This window comes from Bos mutus, chromosome 15 (genome assembly GCF_027580195.1).
Source record: "Bos mutus isolate GX-2022 chromosome 15, NWIPB_WYAK_1.1, whole genome shotgun sequence".
Lineage (NCBI taxonomy): Eukaryota > Metazoa > Chordata > Mammalia > Artiodactyla > Bovidae > Bos > Bos mutus.
Window position 1 is genome coordinate 28,549,962 of NC_091631.1, and position 18,547 is coordinate 28,568,508.

At 44.4% G+C, this 18,547-nt stretch overlaps 1 protein-coding gene across 5 annotated transcripts in view; it reads left to right on the top strand.

The window, feature by feature from the left end:
* The window catches only part of P4HA3 (prolyl 4-hydroxylase subunit alpha 3), a 72,421-nt gene that overhangs the window by 26,165 nt on the left and 27,709 nt on the right, over positions 1-18,547 (top strand). For 2 of the 5 annotated variants that reach the window (XM_070383737.1, XM_070383738.1), the window contains exons 8-13: positions 4,961-5,025; positions 7,358-7,517; positions 8,496-8,558; positions 11,524-11,592; positions 13,211-13,291; positions 14,301-14,438. In XM_070383737.1, the coding sequence (XP_070239838.1) occupies positions 4,961-5,025; positions 7,358-7,517; positions 8,496-8,558; positions 11,524-11,592; positions 13,211-13,291; positions 14,301-14,438 (576 nt within the window). Of the gene's footprint in view, positions 1-4,960; positions 5,026-7,357; positions 7,518-8,495; positions 8,559-11,523; positions 11,593-13,210; positions 13,308-14,300; positions 14,935-18,547 lie in introns of those variants that run through there. The other 3 variants (XR_011467024.1, XM_070383736.1, XM_005903214.3) reach the window with 3 other exon arrangements.

An 18,547-nucleotide genomic window follows, 5' to 3' on the forward strand; every position in this document is an offset into this window, starting at 1 on the left:
CATAGGAACCTGGAATGTTAGATCCATGAATCAAGGTAAACTGGAAGTGGTCAAACAGGAGATGGCAAGAGTCAACAGCAACATTTTCCGAATCAGGGAACTAAAATGGACAGGAATGGGTGAATTTAATTCAGATGACCATTATATCTATGACTGTGGTCAAGAATCCCTTAGAAGAAATGGAATAACCCTCATAGTCAACAAAAGAGTTCAAAATGCAGTACTTGGGGTGTAGTCTCAAAAATGACAGAATGATCTCAGTTCATTTCCAAGGCAAACCATTCAGCATCACAGTAATCCAAGTCTATGCCCCAACCATTAATGCCAAAGAAGCTGAACAGTTCTATAAAGACCAACAAGACTTTCTAGAACTAACACCAAAAAAAGATGTCCTTTTCCTCATAGGGTGCTGGAATGCAAAAGTAGGAAGTCAAGAGATACCTGGAGTAATAGGCAAGTTTGGCCATGGGGTACAAATGAAGCAGGGCAGAGGCTAACAGTTTGCCAAGAGAACACACTGGTCACAGCAAACACCCTCTTCCAACAATACAAGAAATGACTGTACACATAGACATCACCAAATGGTCAGTACTGAAAATCAGATTGATTATATTCTTTGTAGCCAAAGATGGAGAAGCTCTACACAGTCAGCAAAAACAAGACCTGGAGCTGACTATGACTCAGATCATCAGTTCCTTATTGAGAAATTCAGACTTGAATTGAAAAAAAGTAGGGAAAACCACTAGGCCATTCAGGTATGACCTAAATGAAATCTCTTATGATTATACAGTGAAGTGACAAAAAGATTCAAGGGATCAGATCTGATAGAGTGCCTGAAGCACTATGGACAGAGGTTCGGGACATTGTACAGAAGGTGGTGACCAGAACCATCCCCAAGAAATGCAAAGGCAAAATGGTTGTCTAAGGAGGCCTTACAAATAGCTGAGAAAAGAGAAGAGAAAGGCAAAGGAGAAAGGGAAAGATTTATCCATCTGAATGCAGAGTTTCAAAGAATATCAAGGAGAGATAAGAAAGCCTTAAGTGAACAATGCAAGGAAATAGAAGAAAACAATAGAATGGGAAAGACTAGAGATCTCTTCAAGAAAATTAGAGATACCAAAGGCACATTTCAGGCAAAGATGGGCACAATAAAGGACAGAAACAGTGTGGACCTTACAGAAGTAGAAGATATTAAGAAGAGGTGACACGAATACACAGAAGAACTATACAAAAAGATCTTAATGACCTGGATAACCATGATGGTATGATCACTCACCTAGAACCAGTCATCCTGGAGTGCGAAGTCAAGTGGGCCTTAGGAAGCATCACTATGAACAAAGCTAGTGGAGGTGACAGAATTCCAATAAGTTATTTAAAATCCAGGAAGTGTGGCAAATATTTAGAAAGGTCATGCAGTTGACCTCACTGCTATTTAAGTATATTGCCTCTTTTCAAATGGCACATAAGACAGTTTCAGAATCCCTGTGTCAAAGCAGACGTCATGGCCTTCACAGTGTGCTGTTTGCTGGCAGCCAGACCGTCATTCATCACTAGAACAGAGTGTGCTGTGTGCTAGATGCTGTACTGGGTTCTGGGCTGCTACACGGAGGTTAAGTATTGCTCCCTCTGATTTCAGAGCTTCCTGAAGAAGGGGAAAGAGATATTTACAATGCACTGTGATACATCCTGTAATAAGTATTGGTGTTGTGCTACAGCAGCATAAAAATGAGAACCTTCCTCCAAGGGAAAGGTAGTCAGATGAAGAGCAGATAGAGGCAGAGGGAGGAGAAAAACAGAGGCTTCCCCGTGGATGTGAGATTCATCTGAGTGAAAGGTGACAAAGAATATTCCAGGAAGACAGGCAGTCTGTGCACAGGCCTGCTGTGTGGTGTGTTCAGAGAGTAGGGGGAAGCTAGGGGCTGAAGTGGGCAGGGGTGGGTGTGGGAGGTGATGGGAGATGCAAGGTGAGACACAATTAGGAGCTCCAGAAGTACCACGCTGGGGAGTTTGGATTTTATCCCAAAAGCCAGGGGAAGCAGTGGGACAATTTGAAATTGGAGAGCGCCCTGATCAGGCCTGCAGATTTTGAGGGAGACTTTGGCAGCAGATAGGAATTGGAGGAGAAGAATAGCAAAATAATTCCATCTAAAAGCCCTTCAGACGAATCTGGGATCTTTGTACAGAAAGTTTTTGAAGCCATTAAGCTCCCCGTGAATTAGAACGATCGTTTTCAATATCTTTGGCTTCTCAGTGAGCCAGCGGCAGCGTTTGGCCTGAAGCTCCCTTTTCCTCAGGACAACTCTGTTGCTGTGGTAACGGGACAGGCAGCCCACTTGGAGATGTTCATTTAATCCCCCGTGGCCAGGTCATCTGTCTGGCACGCACAGACCTTGCCACACTCCTTTCCCCCAAAAGTGTCTTGCCAGGATTGCTGGTCCCTGTCTCGCCTTTGGCTTACCCAGGAACAAGTCCTGGGTGTGTGTGGTAGTGGCTGCCCCACGGGAACCAAGCCACCTCAGTGGCTTGTGTTGAATTTCTCTGCTCCTGTTCACTGTCTGTTTCTCAAAAAATAATTTCTCTGCTCTCTCATCATTCCTCCCCCATCTGCATTCTGCCCATTCTTGAAGACTGAGTTGAAACTGGACACCTCTTTTGGCTTCCTAGCCCTTACCGCTTTGGCCCACTTTCACAGATTCTTTCAGCAGGAACATTTTTTCCAGAGCACTTTTTGGGGCCACCTACAATAACCTTCCTCCTCTGAACTCAAGAGTTTTTGTCTCCAGTCGTTTGGTACTTTCATTTATCCTGCCATTTACGTGTTGTCTGGAATTGCTCACAGTTTCACGAGTTAGTCCCTTATCTCCCTCAACCAGACTGTAGGCTAGCAGGGATCATATGTTGTCCTTGAAATGCATGGCCCTGTATTATGCCTGTTGCAGCTAGAGCAATCTGCAACTGGTCACTTTCCACTGAGTCAGGCCCTTGCTTAAACTCTTTAATGGGTCCCTTTTGCTCTCAAATGATTACAGAGCCCCTTGGCCTGGCTACTGCCACCCTTTCTGCAGCATGCTGCCTTACCCTGACACCCCAGAAACGCTAAACAACTTGTGCCTCCATGAACAGGCAGTGCTCTCACTGGCCTTCCCACACACTCCTCTCCGCCTGAAGCACTCTTCCCTCGGCCTCTTTTCACCTGTGTGATTCCAGTTGTCTTTTGGGCATCCTGGGAAGCCTTCCTGTCCTTCGTAAGAATGGCTGGTTGTTCTTCTGTAACCCTGTACTTTTCCAGAAGGGCCCCACTGAATGACTTATGGTTATCCTGCACAGTGCTTAGTCAGAGAACAACCAGTAAGTATTTGTCCCCTCAAATGAATGACTGTGGATGCACAGTAAATAATTGTTATGCAGAGTGTATAATGCAGTATACAGATAATTTACACAAATAATTGTGGAAATGCAGTGTGGCTCTGGAAGGGAGGGGGCTGGCAGAGTGGAGTGGAGATTCTGTAGGATTTGTTTTTAAACCATTGATATTGCCCCAGAAGAGCAGCAGGGACTCTCTCTTCACTATGAACGCTCGGGAGAGGAGCTAGACAGAGGACCACACAGATACAGTATCAGTCACTTACCGATTCTCTGCATCCCAGAATTGTAGAGAGAGAGGCTGAGAAGGCCTCCAGGAGTGTGTTGTTCACAAGCTGCATTTTATAGCTGAGGAAACGGGTCTAGGGAAGGGAAGAGCCTTTTCCAAGGTTCTCTACCTGGTTTAGCAGCAGGAACAGTATTATTGTTGAAGCCTCTGAGAAAGGAAAGGGTGCCCTTCGTTGCTCCATGCTCTACTCTGACTGCACGTGAAGCACCAGGACTGTGTCGTTAGGCTCAAGACTCTGGTTCATTCACTCCTGGATGCATTTCACCAATATTTAGCACCTACTCCCTGCCTGGCCTATTCTGCACCCTCGGGATACAGCACTGAAAAAGGGCCAAGCGCTTGCCCTCATGGAGCTGACATTCTGGCGTCGGATGCAGGAGCAGACATCCTCATGTAGATATTGTTTCTCTTTCTGTCCTTTGTACAGTATTTTTGCAATTAGAGGCTACTTTATTTAAAAATAACTTAAAATTCCTATCCGAACATTCAGAACAAAATAGAGACGTTCAGTTGAATTAGTGACTTCAGACCTGTTTGGTTGTTTTTTCCCCATAACAAAGGCAGCTGCAAGCAAAACAGATTTTGATTCTCTGTAAGGAAGGGATTTTATCTGAATTGTTCAGAAGGAGCAGGCTGCCTCTGAGGGTACAGAGTGTCCTGTCTTTGTCATTTAATTTGACAAACACTAAAGTCAAAGCTTAGCTGACCCAGACACTGGGATATAAAGATGAATAAGAAATAACCCTTAGGGACTTCCTGGGTGGTCCAGTGGTTAAGAATCCTCCCTGCAATGCAGGGTACATGGGTTCCATCTCTGGCTGGGGAACTGAGATGATCCCACATGCCATGAAGCAATAAACCCATGTGCCACAACTAGAGAATCTGTGTGCTGCAATGAAAGATCCCACATGCCTCAACTAAGACCCGACACAGCCAAATAAATAAATATTAAAAAAAAAAAGAAACAGCCCTTGTTCTTACAAAACTTACAGTCTTGCAGATGCAAAAGGGATTAAAAATCACTTTTATTTTAGTTCCAACAGACTTTTTTGAACATTTAGTATTTACCATAAGTATTTACCAGATATGAAGCTCAAGTTTATTGTCAACTTTGAGTTTTTATGTCACTTATTATTTTTTTCAAGATCAATAGCTATCACTAAATTAGTAGCGAGTGCAAAATATCCTTTATAAGGAGAAACTGGTGATTGTTAGGCTTATGCTAAGAGAGGGGCATGTCTATGCAAATGAGAGTCTTTCCCTTTGCATGGTAACCACTTGGACTTTCTCTTACATCCTTCACACCAGTTACAGAGATCCGTGGTGGCGTCAGGTGAAAAGCAGTTACCAGTGGAGTACCGCATCAGCAAGAGGTAAGAGGGGTCCTTCCTTGGCAGAGACTCTGGTCACACCTGCTGGCCACCCTGGCACAGATGACTAAAGGTCAGCAGCAGTCATTCAGATGCCATCAGAGATTCCACCGGAGAACCTATATAGTTCAGGTTTATATCTGTGCATTCTTGCTGAGAGGGAGCAATATCCACTCCCCTCACCCAAGGGCCTTTCACAGGCTGTTACATGGTCTGAATACTTAACTAGGAGACCATTAGGGAAAGAGTTGAAAAAGCTCCTAAGCCCTAGACCAAAAATTATGTAGTTGTGCTCCTAAACAGGATTGCTTTTCCAGAAAGTCTCTTCAAAATTTGACTTTACAGAATTCTAGTTCCACCTTCTGATTCATATGCAAAGCATGACTTGCCACCACTCAGGCAAGAGGGAGGGCCAGAATCTCTGGATCTGGTGGCTTCTCTAGAGGGGAAGATCCAGCTGCATTCCCTCCCCTCCATCCCTAATCAGCCCCACTGCAGCCCCTGGTTTGCGCTACAAGGACAGTATGGATGATACAGTAAGAGGAGGGTCCCCACCGGAGCCATGGGAGACAGCGAGGACATCCTTGGGGAGAGGCCAGACCTCAGGCTGGGTGGATGGTTTTTGTAGTCTGGGAAGTGAAGTGAGTGATGAAAGCTTTGATTCAGAATGCTTTGGCTTAACTTATTTGGTCTGGTTTACATTAGGAAGTTATTTTCTAAGTTTGGGACCTTTTACATTAGGAAGTTATTTTCTAAGTTTTGAAAAATCCGTATAACTTCAGCTTCATTGCTTTGCTAATCTTTCTGACGTTGTGGTGTCAAGGGGAAAATTCAACTTTCCGTTCTGCTTTCAGGGGAAGGAGGTGGTATTCTCCTTACTTTTCAGGTAAAGAGACTGAGACCCTCATTGCCTCCCCTCATTCACCACCCCCATCCCCAGCCACCACATTGCATTCATTTTGAATTTTGGTTCTGTCCTCACAGGGCTTCCCCAGTGGCTCAGATGGTAAAGAATCTGCTTACAGTGTGGGAGACCAGGGTTCAATTCCTGGGTGGGAAAGATCCCATGGAGGAGTAAATGGCTACCCACTCCAGTATTCTTGCCTGGGAAATCCCATGGACAGGGGAGCCTGATGGGCTACAGTCCAGGGTCAGATACGACTGAGTGACTGAGTGATCCCATGGAGGAGGAAATGGCTACCCACTCCAGTATTCTTGCCTGGGAAATCCCATGGACAGGGGAGCCTGACAGGCTACAGTCCAGGGTCAGATACGACTGAGTGACTAACCTTTCACTTTCTGTCTTCACAGCTTCACTAGAACTTGTCCCTCAAAGGTCACCAGTGAACTCCTAATCACTAAATTTGTTTCCTGCACAGAAACCTCCACTGACTCTTTGTTTTCCACCAAGACCAGATCCCTGAACCCAGGGTCCTCAGATTACACAACATGCCCCGAGCCTGCTCTTCTAGCCTAATTTCCCGTCACTTCTCTCATAGACCAGACGCTTTCACATTGATATATATTATGTCACCCCACCACATCTGCACTTACGCTGTTTCTTCAGCCTGAAATACCCCTATGTTTTTTCTATCTATTGAAATTTTATGCACCCTTCAAAATTTGGCCTACATGTCCATCTTACTGCCATGCCAGTCAAAATTGACATCTCCTTCCTCTGTGCTCCTGAGGACTTTAAAGGCCGGTTCTCATTTTTCTACTTCAATTTATACTCGTTGTATTTGTGTATATTTGTGTGTCTCTTCTAATGAGTTCTTTGAACACAGAAGCTTTGTCTTGAGTACCTTTGTAAACCACAGCGCCCACAGCATAGCACTATGCATGCACTCTATATAAAGGAATAAACAAATTAATCCATCATTTATAGACCCAGATGTGCCAGGGTACTTCCCTTAAGAGCCCTCATCATCTCCCTAGGAGACTCACTGGTTTGCTTCCTTACTTCCCAGGGACCTACATTCTGATCCCAAATCCTCCACTTTATCAGAACCTCAATAAGACATTCAGGAAAAAAGACTGAACTTTGCTCTTTGGCCTTTGACCTATCATGGTTTGTCTTGGAGTAGAGCAGAAGAACAGAGATTTTTCTGCGTTTTACAGCAATCACCAGCATACAGCCTACAAAGCATTTTCATAAGCATCATCTGTCATGATCATGTCTCTGTAATAGATATTATCACCTCCGTTTGATAGATTAATGCATTTCCTGTCCTCCCTGCCTGCCTTCCTTCTGGCAGATGACATCATTTGATCATTCACAGTTAGTCATTTCTGGCATCAGATCACTAATGCTTCAACTTGTGGTGTGTTTTAGTGCCTGGCTGAAGGACACTGTTGACCCAGTGCTGGTGACCCTTGACCATCGCATTGCTGCCCTCACGGGCCTTGATGTCCAGCCTCCCTACGCAGAGTATCTCCAGGTGGTGAACTATGGAATTGGAGGGCACTATGAGCCTCACTTTGACCATGCTACGGTAACTATGGGGTCAGTGACCATCTCCTGGGGGTAGGGAAAGGGGGTATTATTTATTTCTCTGAGGCAGAGCTCTAATAGGGCCCTCAGGGGACACTGAAATCTTGGAACAAAGGTTCATGTTCTAGGTAGATCTGAAAGTCTTAGTTTCAAGCTGATAGCTGCTGACTCATCTTTTTACTAAAACTCATTGAAAAACACTCTTACAATGACTGGATTTTATGACATGTAAATTATATCAGTTAAACTCTTCTGTAACAAAAGAATATGTCTCTTTGGCAAATAATTAGGAATTCCAGTCTTAGGACTTGGCATGTTTACAGAATAATTATCTGTAACATTTTATATATTATTTCTCTAACAACCTGAAGATACAATGAACCACCAGTCTTTTCACTGAGGAGTGAAAGTGAGTCACTCAGTTGTGTCTGACTCTTTGCAAACCCATGGACTATACAGTCCATGGAATTCACCAGGTCAGAAGACTGGAGTGGGTAGCCTTTCCCTTCTCCAGAGGATCTTCCCAACACAGGGATCGAACCCAGATCTCCCACATTGTAGGTGATTCCTTACCAGCTGAGCCACAAAGGAAGCCCAAGAATACTGGAATGGGTAGCCTATCCCTTCTCCAGCAGCTCTTCCTGACCTAGGAATCGAACTGAGGTCTCCTGCATTGCAGGCGGATTCTTTACCAGTTGAACTATCAGGGAAGCCTTTCACTACTAACAAGCAATTTAGTTTGATTAGTATACAATTCACTTATATGTGTATCTAATAAATTGGTAAAAGGAAAAAAAAATATATTGAGTAACTGCCAGCAAAGACAGGCACATACGTGACCAGTTATAGCTCAAGCTCTCTCCCATCTGTGACTCCCCCATTTTTCTCCTCCCTGTATTGTGGTGGAATACTGGTACCTTCTGGTTGTCACTCTGATGCCTTATGCATAAAATAATGATGTGTTCTATTTTTGTCTCAGTCACCAAGCAGCCCACTGTACAGAATGAACTCTGGGAACCGGGTCGCAACATTTATGATCTATGTGAGTCTTCCTCTGGAGGGACCGGGGTTACTTAATGATTATTTCTCTCTCTTTTATTTTATGGTTTTCAAAGCAATATAAGATACTGATTTTATGTGATATTCACAGCAGAAAAATCTCCAGGATGTTTGTAAATTTCATATAGCACTCTCATTAGGCACCATAGGAGGAATAAAAAAATACATGTCAGCTCCTGCCCTCAAAGAACTGACGTTATGTAGACCTAACTGTGACCTTGTTGTTAGCTGTGATTAGGATGGGAAGTGGCCTTACATGAAGGCCAGGAGATCCTGGGACCTGAACAACACTGGAAGGGGATGTGGTTCTCTTTCTTTGAGGTCCCATAAGACTACTTGCTGTTGAAAAGCATGGACCTATAGATGAGGTCGTGGAGCTGTGAGGGTAAGAGAGGAGAGAAATGAAGCAGCTGAGATTATGAGAAGGAAGAACAGAGATGCCTTCAGAGAAATTCAATAAGTGTGGCTCTCTCATATGTAATGAAAATTTTCTTCCTTTTCTCCTTATAAAGTCTTCAGTTAACTCTACATTACACCCCCTTAAAACAGTAAATTGGCCTCTTCTCCTAGTTTCTGACCTGACCTGGTCTTTATTATCTCACCTATCCTTTTCCTGTCAGATTATGTGGTTTTGCCTCCTTCTCTTTGGACAAGTCATAATATCAGTCATCTGTCATTTAAAGCATAAGAGGTGTATTATAACGTTAAATATACATGCTCTACATTACACCCTAAGATGAGGGCCTGGTTTCGGGCTCATTAGAGTAGCAGACACCCCCACCCTAGCATCCCCTCTTTCCTTAGTCCTGTATCTGGTCTCCACAGTGCAGCCAAGAAAGAACAGAGGCCAGCACTCTATAGTCTTACTGCTGGCAGTCCCAACGTGGCTTTTTTCACATGGCTCGGTTTTCACTTTCTGCAAAACTGTAAAGCTGCCACTGCCAGTGGTGTCTGGCCTCTTGTGGTCATTCTGAACATTCTGATCAGGCGGAGGGATGGCTGACGTCAGCTCTCCGGGCAGGGCACATGGCTTGGATCAGCAGCTAGTGCATCTCTGGTTGATGACTCAAGCTGGCATGGGAGGTCACAATCTGTGAAGTCATAGGCAGTTGATGTCTTTGGACATCAACCAAAGAACAGGACGTCCAGGGGCCACAATCTCTCTGTTCTTTATCCCCCTAGTGTCTTCTGCAGCTGACTCCCTGATTACAGAGGCCTGGTTACCATGGTAAGGGTAGCACAGATGCAGGAGTCCAGCAGTTTTAAGTGGCAAATGCAAGAGTGTGTCTGTGTTTGGATTTTAAGCCTCTGATACACAGTGGAATGGCATGCGTTTGGATTTGGAGTCAGTTGGCCTGATTCAGATTCTGCCACTTAACATGTGGCCTCAGCACAAATCACAGTTCTCTGAGCTTGTTTTCTTGCTCTGCACCTCCTCACAGGGCTGTCAGCAGGACCTGATGAAGTCAGGTGAGGGGATCTCTCTCTGTGAAGTTTCATACAGTATGTTTTTATTGTTCAATCCTAGAAAGCAAGTATAGGACTCCAGGAAGGGACTGTGGGACCTAGGAAGTGCTAGCTTATTCCCAGTTCTTTCATCTTCAGATTAGGGTTAAGACCATCATAAACATTTCTGAAGACAAGAGATAAGTTTTGTGGAGAATATAAGAATAATATTATAGGGGGAAAATAATCTTTAAGAAGTAGAGGATTGAGTTGAAATCAGGTTAGTGATTTTCTACTCAGACTGGATATAAGATCAGTCCCAGTACAAAGCAGTGGAAGGAGGGAAGATTTCCCTGCCCTCCACCAAGCTCACAATCGATGCCCTGCTCTGGAGCCTCACAGCACACTGATCCAATTCTCTTTTCAATCTGTTGTTTAAGTCCTTCCACCCCACTGTGCTATGATACCACAGGTAGTGTGCAAGAGTGCCATACAGTGGTTACCAGCAGGGTCTTTGTAGTCAGCATTGGCTCAGCTCCAGTCCTGGATTGGAGTTATGTGACCTTTCGTAAACTACTCAGTCTCTCTGAGACTTGGCTTCCTTATCCCTAGACTGTGAATAACAACAATCCTAATTAAGGATGATATATTTGTTGTGAGGAATAAGGATTTAGTATGATGCCTAACATACGGTCATTGCTCAATAAGTGTCAACTATTATAGTTAAACTATAAAAGTGCTTTTTTTTCCCTGAATGGTAAGATGATGAATAATATAAAGTATTTTAAAGTATTTTCCAGTATTTTTCAAAGTGTTTAGGTTGTGTATTCTTTGAAAATCAGTAAAAACTCTTCAAATTAAGTAAACATATCTATAATTCTAGAATATACCAGTGGTGAGCTCTTTAGCTGAGGTTACCTGGAGAGGGTCTGAGTGATCTGGGAAACACACCAAAGGAGCAATCAGTAGTTTCTATGAGGCCTAGCCTTCAAAAACGAAGTGTTCTGTAAGCCATTGGTCCTGATGCATTACTAGGCTGTGAAATCAATTTAGTGGATCTGGTCAGCATTTAAGAAATCTGAACTAGAAGAGAATAAAATAAAATGGGAAATAACAGACAGTATCTCATGTAGTAAGAATGTTCTATGAAACTTAGGGACACGTCTGTGTGTCTTGGGCTGTGATATAAACTACATTTCTTCCTGAGGGTCTCAAAGTTTGGACCTACCCAAGGTAACCCTCAATAAGGATGTTAGCTGCAAGGGTAAAGTAAGAGGGGATTTCTAAATGTCCTCTCGTGACCATGCAGGCAAACACTGATGCCACTGAGTAGGCTGTCTGCATTCCTAAATTGGGTGATTGTCTTTCCATAAGTATTTCTCCTAGAGTCGAAATAGGGGTGCACAGGAGGGAAATTTATGCAGAAATGACATCAGATGTCACGTGGAGCAGAGTAAGGCAGTCGGGCTATTTCAACTCTGGCTTTCCCTCTGGCCTTGTAGTTGAGCTCGGTGGAAGCCGGAGGAGCCACAGCCTTCATCTACGGCAACTTCAGCGTTCCTGTGGTCAAGGTGAGTGTGGGTCTGATGCCAACAGGTGATTTTTAGGATTGTTCGAACTAACACCTCAGCTTTCGTGCTGTCAGTGCTTGCACGCCTGTTCTGGGAGGGGGGCAAAAAAGAGGTCTTTCTTGATTCCCAGAATCAAAGATAGTTCCTCAGTTTTCTTGACTACTGCACTTACTTGTACCTCTATTTTTTTTTTAATCTTATTTACACTTGTATTACAAGTAGATGATTACATGTCTGCCTTTCTATTACAACAGAACTCGTCAAAGGTGAGAAATCTTTTATTCCTCTTCAGAATCTCAGCAGCAACTGGTCCCTTCAATCATTCTTTCAGTAAATACTGGGGGCTAGAGGCACTCAGCAGAGAAGGCAATGGCACCCCACTCCAGTACTCTTGCCTGGAAAATCCCATGGGCGGAGGAGCCTGGTGGGCTGCAGTCCATGGGGTCGCGAAGAGTCGGACACGACTGAGCGACTTCACTTTCACTTTCCACTTTCATGCATTGGAGAAGGAAATGGCAACCCACTCCAGTGTTCTTGCCTGGAGAATCCCAGGGACGGGGGAGCCTGGTGGGCTGCCATCTATGGGGTCGCACAGAGTCGGACACGACTGAAGCAAGTTAGCAGCAGCAGCAGCAGCAGAGGCACTCAGAGTACAGAGGAAAGGTCATAGTCCTTGCCTCTAGGAGCTCACGGAGAGGTTAACAGTCAGTAATGGTATATACTGCAAGAAGAGCTATAAAGTCAAGCAAGGCATTAGAGGAGGGCCAATGTGGTAAGAGGTTTACTTAATTTCTCCCCCAAATTTCAGAGCAATCAATCAATCAATCAGGGATGGCAGCCCTTAATTACTTCTGGAATGAAATGAAGACAAATAATTGAGATCGTGCCTTCTAGCACTTAAAACAGTGCCCAGCACATCCTAAGCATACAAGTAAATGCCGGGTATTTAGCAAAATTCAGCGGTTTGGCCAGGGATAAAGTAAGTGTGTAGGAGAGAAATCTGAGTATAAGAGGTAGAAAGAATATAGAAGATTTGGAGTCAGAACACCTGGGTTTGAGTTCTGACGTTGATCCTTCTTAGTTATGTTATTTAAAGCCCCTACGCCTCAACTTCCTTTCTGCTAAGGTGGACATGACAATGGTGCCTGCTTCCTGGGGGTGTTATTAGAAGTGCCTGAGAAAGGCTAAGCATCAGAATGAAGTTCTTAGTTGTGTGAGGAATATTTTGCTCCCCTTGTGCTTTTTGTTGAGTGCCTGTCCTGAGTGATCCCGTGACACCCGTGCTCCCCCTTCCCCTGGCACCTGTCAGTCTCCTCCTGGTTTGTTTCTATGTCTCTCTCCTGCAAGACTGTGAGCTCCCTGAGAGCAGAATTGATCATGACTTGTCTCTGCATCCACAGGGTCTGGAGTAGGGCAGGGCCCTCAGTAAGTAAGGCATCAGTGAATGAGTCAATGGCAGCTTGTCTATCATTTTGTGCCATCTTATGTATTCCTTGCCCCCATCTGCATGGACAGTTTTCTTGGTTAATGACACGCACGCATTTGTCCTCGTCAAGTCCTTCCCTAGGCCTGAGACTCTGAGCTGACCTTCCCTGGGGCGGGGTCTGCTTGCTTTCAGAATGCAGCACTCTTTTGGTGGAACCTGCATAGGAGTGGTGAAGGGGATGGTGACACACTTCATGCTGCCTGCCCTGTCCTGGTAGGAGATAAATGGGGTAAGGCCTGCCTTTCTGGGCATGGGAAAGGGGTGAAGGCTTCAGGGGAAAGTGAAATAGGGGTTGGATAAAAATAACATAGCCTTTCATTCCAAAAGCTGCATAACAGGGACTTCCCTGGTGGCCCAGTGGTTAAAACTCCGAGCTTCCATTGCAGGGGGCCTGATTTGATCCCTGGTCTGGGAACTAAGATCCCACATACTGCGTGGCAAAAAGAAATAAAGAAGAAAATTTCTTGAACTGAATAAAAATGAAAACACAGCAAGTCAACTTTAAAAAATTAAATGGAAAATAACAAAATTAGGGGGAAAAAAGCTTCACAGCAATGCCACATTATATTGAGGTGATCAGATTCTGGGCTAGTGGCCGCAAGTACATTAGGAGCCCATAAAGGGGAGGCTTCTGTCCTATAGCTAGTGTCAGTAAAAGTTGACTGGCCTGACCAGATAGGCCCTGATTCCTCAGGACAGCTAAAGAAGAATCAGTGCAAAGTCCCACTCCTCTGTTCCAAGGAGAAAACCATCAAGTGCTTTCCCATGAGGAGAGGTCAAACAAGGAAGAGATAAGTAAGGGACACGCTCATGTCATACGTGTATCCATGAGAACTTAGCTCTTAAGACAGAAAAAGTAGAGGAGGGACTCTTGTGCTGAGGTGGACCTGACCAGGGGATCCATGCCTTTTCTCTCACTGCCCTGAAATGGTACCCTGTGGGAGAAGGGGCTTTCAGGAGCTACATGAAGGATAAGTGACCACAGTACCCAGGGGGTTGAAAATTAAGTCTCTAGTAGACAGGACCTGTGGGGACTTTTTCCAGGGACCACTGCCCTTCCTGCTCTTTATTGCTACTGGAAGCAACATCTTGTAGTCTGTGACAGGCCTGGGACCAAGGTGAGGCAAGTGAGTCCCCAAGGGTATGGAATTTAATGACCCTGTGAGTATCGCCTCTGTCTGATCTGCTGAGCCTGCTCCTCTACCTCCCCGTTCTCCCCCAGTGGCCAACAAGTGGATACACGAGTATGGACAGGAATTCCGCAGACCCTGCAGCTCGAGACCTGAAGACTAAAGTGTTGGCAGAGAGAAGCTGGAGGAGTCCTTTGGCTTTCCAAAGAAGCCAGAAGTCAAAAACTAGGGTAAGAGAGGAGAAAGGGGAGCAAGCTTCTGGAGGAGGCCCTTGTCAGCACTGTCTGTTCCTTGCAAATGGGAGACAAGGAAGTGGTCTCTAGCAGGGGTTACCTGAGAACTTGTTTCTCCTCAAGCCATGACTCACAGCAGAATGAACATGACAAAGGAGGGGGCACGAAGGCTGGAGAGAGAAGTTTCTGGAGCTCAGACTCTGTTGGAAACAGGGCATATCAACAGTCTCCAGGGTTTGGTCAGTGGGGCCTTCGCCACTTGAGCCTTGACCACAGGGGCCCAGAAGTGGGCAGTGAGGCCCCTGCTGACTCCCACATGCCCTTCTGCCCACTGACTCCTGCTGAAGGCTGAGCAGGGGGTGTCTCTGTATCAGGAGTGTACCTCATGTGATGACTTTTTTAAAGCAGACAGTAACTTTTTTAAAAAATACAATTTTTAAATACAGCCATTAAAATGTTTTAATAGTCATAAAAAGTGTTTACAGATCATTTTTCACAACCATGAACATTCTTATGTTGTAACGTTATGTGAAAACAGCAGAGCAGAATGTTTTATTTATGTATAATCTTATCTTGGCTCACCTCCCACCACTCCCCGCTCAGTGCATTCCAGAAGCATTCTATTTCTTAATACCGACATTGGTTCCACTCTTCACGTCTTTGCACTCACTGCTCCCACCGGGGCTGAGCCCTCCTCACCATTCCACTCTTGAATCGGTGTCACTTCAGAGAGAACCTCTCTGACATCCATCCTTCTAGCCATTTTGTTCACATAGGCCAACTTCATTTTCTTCCTAACACTTTTCTCAAAGTTACTTTATTTATTTAATTGTGGTCAGTTGCCTGCCCTGCATGGTGAGTGCTTTAAGACCCCTCTCTACTTTGTAAATGCCTCTATTGTAGTCCCCATCTCACTCAATTTTTCAGTATTTATTTGCCTAGCTGCTTGCACTCCTTATACCTCTTGGTATCCCCCAGAAAAAGGTCTGTTTCAAATAAGTAGGCATTCAGCAAATATTTTTGGATAAGTGAGTAAGAAGGCCTCCTTTGAGCTATGCTTTGGAGGATGGGTAGGATTCTTATAGGCAGAGTCTAATGAGGAGCAGCACTTCCCAGCAGGGCTGGCATGAGCTAAGGCTGCAGTGATGAGTGACTGATATTTGAGCACTTGTGCAAAGTGAACATTCTAGGCAACTTGGCTCAGTTTCCTCAACAGGAGATGGGGGTGTGTGTTGTGCTCACAGAGAAGCCACACAGGTAAAAGGCTAGATGCTCAGATGCTGTGCTGCCTCTGCCCCCTCCCTGTACCACACACGCCAGGATTTCTGCCTCCCAGAGCTCCGTGGGCCCCAAGGAAAAGGTTCTGGTGTGCTGATATCCGGGGTCCAGCAGAGCCTCTGTGGGCATCTGTCACCAATAGTTCTGCTGAGTGCATCAGGACTCTGGAAGCCCTCTTACTAAATTACTGTCACATAGGTGAGCAAAAACACTTTTCCCCTCCCCTTCTGAGTTCTTAGGAATTCTGAGTTCTTATAGAGGTTCTGAAACCTCTATAGTAAAAGACATATTAACAGGAGGAACATAAAGAAGTTTATTAACATGTATATATCATGTATACATGGGAGATACCCAAGGGAAAATGAGTAATTTCCTGAGGTGGCTTAGAACTCAGGATGATATACTATCTTGAGAGAGAAACGAAAGAGGGGAGGTAAGCCGCTTACATTCTTAGGAACAATGAATAGTCCTTAGAAAAGGGCCCACAGACGGGAGATACGATAGTGATTGTCTAGGTGTGGTGTCCACTTGTGGTCTCTTCTGTGCAGTTTTCCTTGGTTGGTAAAATTCTTGAAGGAATTTCAGACAACTGAGTTCCTTCTGGAGCATCTGTCTTCAGGCAGGTGAGGCGAGTTTAGAGAAAGGGGTATGGCTGTGGGGTCCCAACAATGCTTAGTATGTAGGTAGCTATTTCTAAATAGGACTGACTGTGGCTTGGTGCATAGCTTGTTTATAATTTTGCTTTTCTTTCTTGCGCTGTTCTTCGGCCATTTTTCTAACAGCTTTCTCTCCAAACTGGGCTCCTGGTGTTGCAATTGTATCCTCACAAGACTTGCTCCAGGGAAAATTCTTTACGTTAATGACTGTTATCATTGTCAGTAGTAACATACTAACCATGTACTCTTGGCTAGGCATTGTGCTAAGAACTGAGGTAGGTGTACTTGCCTCCTTCAGGCCTCACAATGAACAGGTACTATATCTCCATTTTATAGATGAGGGAAACTGAGGCAGAGAATATGTAACCTTCCTGAGGTTACATAGCTATAAAGTGGCAGAGGCAGGATTCAAAGTACAGGTGTCTCCCCAAAGATCTCTTTTTTAAAATTTAAGATTCACACAACACTATAAAGCAACTATATGCCAATAAAAAAATCTTCATAGCAATGAAAAAATTTTTCAATTGAGGTATAGTTTCAGGTATCAGTGAAGTGATTCAGTGATATATATATCAGTGATTTATTTAGTCATATAGTCTTCTTTTTCAGATTCTTTTCCCTTATAGATTATTACAAGATATTGAGTATAGCTCCCTGTGCTGTACAGTAGGTCCTTGTTGGCTACTGGCAAACCACTCCAGTGTTCTTGCCTGGAGAATCCCAGGGGCGGGGAGCCTGGTGGGCTGCCGTCTATGGGGTCGCACAGAGTCGGACATGACTGAAGCGACTTAGCAGTAGCAGCAGTGTGTATATGTTAGCCCCAGACTCCTAATTTACCCTCCACCCTTTTCCCCTCTGGTAACCATAAGCTTGTTTTCTATGTTTGTGAGTCTGTTTCTGGTTTGTAAATAAGTTCTTTTGTATCATTTTTTTAGGTTCCACATATAAGCAATATCATGAGGTATTTGTCTTTGTCTAGCTTACTTTACTTAGTATGATAATCTTGAGGTCCATCTATGGACTAGAAATAGAAAATATGAATTACCAATTCATATTTACCAATACTTAAACTGAACCAGTGTAAAACTCCCAACAGAACTCCCAGGTGGCACCAGTGGGAAAGAGCCTACCTGCCAATGCAGGAAACATTAAGAGACAGGGGTTTGATCCCCAGGTCGGGAAGATCCCCTGAAGAAGAGCATAGCTACCCACTGCAGTATTCTTGCCTGGAGAATCCCATGGACAGAGGAGCCTGGTGGGCTACAGTCCCTAGGGTCAGACAGGACTGAAGCAACTTAGCACACACACAGCAACAAACAAGTCCAGCACCAGATGCCTTCAGAGGCAAATTCTATCAAACATTTGAAGAGTTAACACTTATTCTTCTGAAACAACTCCAAAAAAACTGCAGAGGAAGGAACACTTCCAAGCTCATTCTATGAGGCCACCATCACTATGATACCAAAACCAGACAAAGATATCACAAAAAGAGAAAATTACAAGCCAGTATCACTGATGTAGATGCAGAAGTCCTCAATGAAATATGCTAGCAGACTGACTCCAGTAAAAAGGATCATACAGCATGATCCAGTGGGATTTATCTCAGGGATGCAAGGATCCTTCAACATCCACAAATCCGTGTGATACACCACATTAACAAATTGAATAAAAATTATATGATCATCTCAATAGATGCAAAAAAAGCTTTTGATAAAATTCAACATCCATTTATGATAAAAACTCTCCAGAAAGTGGGCAAAGAAGGAACCTACCTCAACACAGTAAAGGCCATATATGACAAACCCACACCTAACATCATACTCAGTGGTGAAAAACTGAAACATTGATTATCGGGGGGAAAAACTCTCTCCTTATATTGCTCAGTTAACTACCCAGTTAACTGTTTCCTCCATCCACCTGTAAGGCCAGCCACTTGGCTAGTCTCAGGTTCCAAGGTTTCGCCTGGCTACAGGCTGGGGTTTCTAGCAAACTGCTGGGAGAGGAAGCCAGCTCTAGGAATATGGGAGCCTCTTGAGTTTACATAACTTTCTGAGCCCTGGACCCAGACTGAGAATGTGTTGACTCTGGCCACCGATGGAGCAGCCAGCTGGGGCAAGAGAAGAGTTGGCTTGAAGATTACAAACAAAACACTGTCCCTGCAGGAAAGGGTAC